This window comes from Talpa occidentalis, unplaced genomic scaffold (assembly GCF_014898055.3).
Source record: "Talpa occidentalis isolate TD23 unplaced genomic scaffold, MPIMG_talOcc4v2.1 talOcc4.9, whole genome shotgun sequence".
Lineage (NCBI taxonomy): Eukaryota > Metazoa > Chordata > Mammalia > Eulipotyphla > Talpidae > Talpa > Talpa occidentalis.
The window spans coordinates 78654795-78661058 of record NW_023605305.1 but is presented as its reverse complement, the minus strand read 5'-3'; the positions used below and the strand labels follow the sequence as shown (position 1 = coordinate 78661058).

The 6264-nt window shown below is 53.6% G+C and overlaps 1 protein-coding gene across 3 annotated transcripts; it reads left to right on the top strand.

Moving 5' to 3' along the window:
* The first annotated feature begins 854 nt into the window (after window positions 1-854).
* LOC119235952 (protein S100-A7-like) lies at window positions 855-4286 on the top strand. Of its 3 annotated transcripts, none has more exons than XM_037499555.2 (3): window positions 855-929; window positions 3035-3192; window positions 4060-4286. In XM_037499555.2, exons 2-3 carry the CDS (start codon window positions 3052-3054, stop codon window positions 4222-4224), a joined length of 306 nt encoding a protein of 101 aa, XP_037355452.1. In that variant the 5' UTR covers window positions 855-929; window positions 3035-3051; the 3' UTR covers window positions 4225-4286. The 3 variants fall into 3 exon arrangements, with proteins under 3 accessions (XP_037355452.1, XP_054547220.1, XP_037355450.1); XM_054691245.1 differs by lacking the exon at window positions 855-929 and adding an exon at window positions 985-1142; XM_037499553.2 differs by lacking the exon at window positions 855-929 and adding an exon at window positions 1702-2219.
* The last annotated feature ends 1978 nt before the right edge of the window (window positions 4287-6264 follow it).

Genomic DNA, 6264 nt, shown 5'->3' with positions numbered 1-6264 from the left:
TATTTTCTGACATCGTAGCTAATTTTTGTACAATATGTGATTTCACCCCTCAGGTGTAGACCAGTCAATCGCTCACCACCACATCACCTGTGATCCATCACCAATTCTGTTGTGCTCTTCCCTCCCTTGTTTTGGCCTCCACCCTCCCCCTCCCTGCTATATGCCTCAGGTGTGGAGATAGACTTAGACCTAAACATCTAGATTCTAGATCTCTGGGTTGGTGAGAGGACAGGTACATATCAGGAAATGGATCATTTGGGGATTTGCATGTGGAATCAGACTCTCTGATTATGCATCTGATTTGTCACTTTATTAGCTCTCATTAATTGTCATTAGCTAAGACCTCCTACCATTAGAGACAGGCTACTACCTGCCAGGTGATTTGCTAAGAGCTTCGAAAGCACCGTCTCATTTCATCCTCAGAAAACACCATGCACTGGTTATCACTACCCCAGTTTACAGACATGGAGCTTTAGAGCCTAGATAAATTCCCAGGGTACACCCCCAGTACATGCAAAGCAGGATTCAAAATCAGGTCCTATGGGCTCTCATCCTGGCTCTAGCACTGTGCTGAAATCCAGGGTTTTTTTCAGGTCACCTCTCAGCTGGGCTGTCGCCCAGGAGAGTGACAGCAAGCCAGGACTTGCCCATGGATACTACCCAGGGGCCTGTGTCCTCTCTACTCTATGGTTGCCCCAGCAGAGCCAGGCGGCACCCGCTCCTGCCAGGACTGTCTGCATGGAGGAAGAAGGAAGGATGGTAAATACTTACAGGAAGATAATAGTCATGGGTAGGGAGGGAATTACCCATTATGCTGTCACAACTCATTCCTCAGCAGTCACCACCACTGGAACTAGACAGCGGGATGATATGTTGTCCCATGCACCTCTGATGCTGCAAAGTCAAGTTCAAGTTTGGGGCTAATTCAGGTCAGGGTTAGATCCCTGTCACCCTCACAAGACCATGACAGTGCTGAGCCCACCACCCACCCTGTCTGTGTCCTCTCATCTGTCACTGTGGGACACCAGCCACACCTCCTTGGGGCTCACAGGAGGACCCCATGTGAAGATGGCAGTGAGGTGACCCTCATCCTTCCCTGAACTTGGGGTTCCCAGAGGACAAAACCTGCTCCAAACCAAAAGGTTAGATGAGGGAGCAAGAGGAAGGTTTGAACCAGGATTTTCAAGGACCCAGGCCTACTTGGTTGGCTGCCAGCTGTATAAACATGGGAGTTTGCTTGACCTCTCAGTACATCCATTCCCCCCCTGAATGAGGGTGTGTAAGGGCAGGACAGGACACAGTGCAGGTTTTCTAGGATCCCATGCAGACCGGGTAAAGGAGGAGTCAGAGTCCTCAGTGGTTTTTGCAGGTCTTTTATTGGGATTTACCTGGCACACAGCAAGCAAGGGTGCTGGGGGAACGGGAGGCTGGCAGGCCTCCCAGCCCCCAGCAAGCCTTCACTCTATCTGGGCTGTCCGGCCTTCTCTGCTTCTCTCTCGGCTTCTGCTGCTTCTTTCTCGGCTTCTCTTTCGGCTTCTGCTGGCGTCCCCGTGATGCCGCCCTTAAAGCCCAATCTCAGCCCAGGTGAATCCCATCTACCTATGCCCACACCCTACTCCAGGTGCCCACCATCAGGCATGCATTCAGGACCACAGGGTTCCGTCATCTATCCTGATGGCAAGAGGGCAGAAAAGCCTGACATTTTTTTCCATACCCTACAGGGTGACAGACTCAACTCACAGAGCACGGAGGATTGAGGAGGAGGCAGGACAAAAGGTGTCCTGTCTGACACACTCGGGGCTCTCCAGGACAGGGGGCTGTGGTCGATCAGCCCAGTGAGGGGCAGGACTGGGGGAGTGAAAGAACACCCACCCTGTTGCACCTCCCAAAGGCCATACTTCCATCCTCCCTGACCCCAGATACCCAGTCGTCCCTGTCCTCCTTCCTGCCCTGGGTGACACATCCAGGGTCGCCCACTGCAGATCACTTGGGAAGGACAAGGCTCAGGGGAGGACTCTTGAGAGCTGCAACACCACAGGCCTGGGATTGTGTGGGAAAAGCCCCACCCTGTGGGGCAATGCAGGAAGCAGACAGCATCCCTGCTCCAGGGCTCCCACACCTGGGAAGAGCCAACCTGAGCATTATAAAGGGCCCAGGCTCTGCCCAGTTGCATATCTCACCATACATCTTCTGCCACAGCCGCTTCTTCCTCAGCTCTGGTGAGTTTGCACTGCCTCTGCCTTTTCTAGAGGGAGGGCCAGGCCCAGCAGCTCTGCTACCTTGGGAGCTAGGACAGCAGCCACGGGACAGGGCTCTGGAGCCTCGTACCTCACAGGCCTTCCCCTCCAGGCTGCTGACTTTCACCCCAGCTGAGGTCCTCACCAGATGCCTGGACCAGGGACACCCATTACTCCTTTTGGCTCCTCTGACAACTCTGGGCCAGTCTTCCCCAGTCGGGTAGCCTGGTAGGTCTCCAGAATCAGGCCAGCGCTGGTTTCTCTGCTCACACTCGCCAGCACCCCCACAGGATCCTCCAGGAGCACCAGAGCCCAGTGCAAGCACAGGGGCTTCCTGGTCCTGGTGGGACCCAGGCCCAGGCCTGTCCCGCACAGCAGCCCCGGGGACGCAGAACCAGCATGGCAAGGACACTGAGGGGTCTGGTGCCTCTAATCCTGACATTGAAGCTGAAGGGGAAGGATTCGATGTCTTGAAATGTGGGGATTCCTGATGCTGTCTCTCTCGGCGTCCTACCTCAGGAGTTGCCTTTTCAGGGATGCTGCCCCTATCTCTGTTTCTGCATCCTCTCTCAGCCCTGCCCCCAGTGGACGCTGCTATTCTCCCTCAGCCTCTCTGTACCCTGGCCTGAGTGACAGGGGCTCAACCTGGACCCCACACTGCCCCCCCTGAGCTTCTGAACCCAGCAACACAGGGACATGTGCTTCTCCTCCTCCGAATCCACGCTCCTCAGCACTCTGGTCCTAACTAGAGACACTGCTGTGGGGGAGGATTAAAAGGTCCTTGTCTCTCTCTGCAGCTTTTGTGACAGACACCATGGGCAGCACTCCAGCTGAGAAGGCCATCCAGGGCACCATCGACCTGTTTCACAAATACAGTGGAGAAAAGGACACAATTGACAAGCCAGGCCTGATGAAGTTGATGAAGGAGAATTTCCCCACCTTCCTGGCTGCCTGTGTGAGTTGGGGTCTGCTTCTTAATGTTGCTGGGGTCCTGCTCTGGCTGAGGACACACTGGCCATGTGACCTTGCACAATCACTTTCATTCTCTGATGCTCCAGTTTTTTCTCTGCAAAAGCGCCTAGAATGACTCTCTATCCCAGGTTATTATCAGGCTGCAGAGAGATGAATTATGCGGCCAAGGGTGAAAAAGTATGGAGAGGTGTCAGCAGAGGTTATGGCCAGCACAGTGAACAGGTTCCCTGTCCCCAGTCCCAGGCCTCCTCAGCCCGGCCTCCAGAGGCCCCATCCATGTCCCCAGAGCACTAGAAATCCCATTGCTGAGAGAGCTAGACACGCCTCTGTCCATGCACATGTCCATGCTCACCCACACCCTGATTTCTTCTGACCATCAACTGTCCTGAACTACTCAGCAGAGGGACCCTGAGGGACTGCTAGTGACACAGACACCAGGGAAGTAAGAGGGGCAACTGAGGGCCAGTAGGACTCGGGCAGTACCTACAGAAGATGGAGTGAAGGGTTAGGATGAAGATGGCCAGAGACAGGCCAGTGTGAGTGTGGGAAGAATTCAGCAGGTGGCAGGATTACAGGGATGGACAGGGGCTGGGCCCCTGACCACCAACAGCACTTGTGGCACTAGATTCCAGGCAGGTCCACTCACCACCCGAGGGCTCCCGTTCCTACTGACATTTCTGCCAAGCTCCTCCCTCGAGGCCTGTGGGCAACATGATGTCCTCCGTCCTCAGTCACCCTGGCCACACCTGTGCTGCGCATGTGCAGGCAGTTGGTGCTGCCTCCTCCTCTCCACTGCCAGCCACAGCTCCAGCAGGACTGACATTCTCTTGTTTTACATCTCTCCCCACAGGACAAAAAGGGCACCGATTACCTGGCCAATGTCTTTGAGAAAAAGGACCAGAATAAAGACAGCAAGATCGAGTTCTCTGAGTTTCTCTCCTTGTTGGGGGACTTAGCCATAGACTACCACAAACAGAGCCATGGAGGTGAGGCCTGCTCAGGGGGGAACCAGTAACCCTGCCTCCTCTAGACCTCCAGCGACCTCCCCAAAACAATAAAGTGTCTCTTCTCACCAGAAACTGGTCCATTCCCGTCTTTCTTTGGCTGCCTCTGTGGTCATACTACCTTTCTTGCCAACACTGATGTGGACACCCCAGTGGGTTTACTGGGAGCGTGCCAGCAGTGTGCCCTCCCATGAATCAGATCACTCACCCCTTGTGGCAGGCCTATGTCCCCTGCCCTGGCCCTGAACACAGCCACATTGCCCAGGCCCGTGGTGGGGTTGGGGGGAGCCTCTGCCAGGGTCCAGCCATGCATTTGCTCCAAACTTGTAGATCGGGATCTTGTGATCACAGAAGATCAGAGAGCAGGACCCAGGGCGCCACACCACACTTCAGGCCATCTGGCTATGCCCCGGCATCTCCTAGGGCAGAGGAGACTGGCATCACTTAAGTAGGCCTCTTAGAGCACCAGCGACACAGGGCACTCAGCACAGTGAGGAGATTTGGGGGTGCTTACAGCACCCTGACCACCATAATCCCCATTCTGGGCCCTGTGCAGCGCTGTGGCTTGCAGCCCGGGTGGGGGTCCAGGTGGAAGTGGGTAGTCACCCTGTGTGCGGAGCTCACCCTCAGGAGTGGCCTGTTAAATGCCTGTAGCTGGGCATTTAGAGAGCCCACAGTGGTGGGTCTCAGGTCTAAGGATCTAGAGCCATTCTGGGTACAGACAACCTACTGAGCAAAGCCCAGGGTAACACTCACTTGAGGATGAGAAGCAAACCCCACTGAGTGTCACAGGTCATAGCCCCTCCAATTACCTCAGGAAGGACATGTCATTCCCTGGGCTTTTTGAGTCCACCAAGGGCATGGGGGCTGAGGCTTTAGAAGCCTGTGGGACACAGGGCACCTCACAGACACTGACTCCGCCAGGTATGGATCTCTGCACGGTGCCATCAGGCAGGTGCTGACCAGGAGGGACAGCACCACATCCTGTGTCAGTGCTACACCGTGTCCCCTCAGCTTCCTCAGGACTCCCTTCTGGAGGCTCAGACATCCGCCAGTCACACCCCACCCCAGCCCTGTCACCTACTAACCCTTCCTCAGCAGACATTCTTCTTGTCCCTATGGTGACCACACCTGAGGGAATAAATCACGCACTGTGCAAAGTGAACAATGATGTGAGGAAAAAATAGGACATTATTGTGGTTGTTGGATGGCTTAGGTTGTTCTTATCTGTTGGAAACATAAACAAAAAGTTACTGATGAAGGTTTGGAATTTGCGCCTCTCTGGTGGCGCAAGGGGTTTAGACGCAACCTATGAAGCTGTCTGCAGCCTCTAAAGTCCAAATTTGATCCCTGGCCAGCCAGGGAGCTAACCACATGGTGCAGACCTCTCCTCCTGTCTCACTCGCTGCTCCCCTCAGCAGTGTATTTCAGTAGATCTGCCTGTTCTGCTCCCCACTCTGTCTCTGGTGAATACTCTCACCCCCATACCTCTGGCCTGTACCCCAGATCTTATATGCATAAATAAAAAAATCTTTAAAAAAAAGTTGTCTGGAATTTGCTTCAAGATTTAGGTACGAGAGGGGGTGGAGAAGAAATGGAAAAGACTGGCCACCTATCAAGTGTAAGGGAAGCAGGCACTCGCTCCCTGGGAGGTTATAATGTAATTGAAATTTTTCATAATAAATTAAATAATTTCAAGATATTAAAACTGTAGTAGCTTGATCCCACCACACCCTCATGAAAGAAACCTCAGAAACAAATGCTAAAGAAAAAATTAGTCTAGAAGGAAGACCTGAAACACAAAAGGGAAGGCCATATAATGAAAATAGCAAATAGGTGGTTAACTCTAACCAAATACGTGTGTAAATAGAAAATAATAATTTCTACTTAGGGGTGATCATAAAAAAGGATAGAGCTTAAAGGCTGGAGAAATAATAGCATGTAAACTAGAAGGGGGAGGCCTCCCCAGTGGCACAGTGGTTGAGCGCTTGGTTGCGAAGCTGCCCGCAGCCTCTGCAGCGCCGGTTCGATCCCCCGCTGCTCCCCAGCCA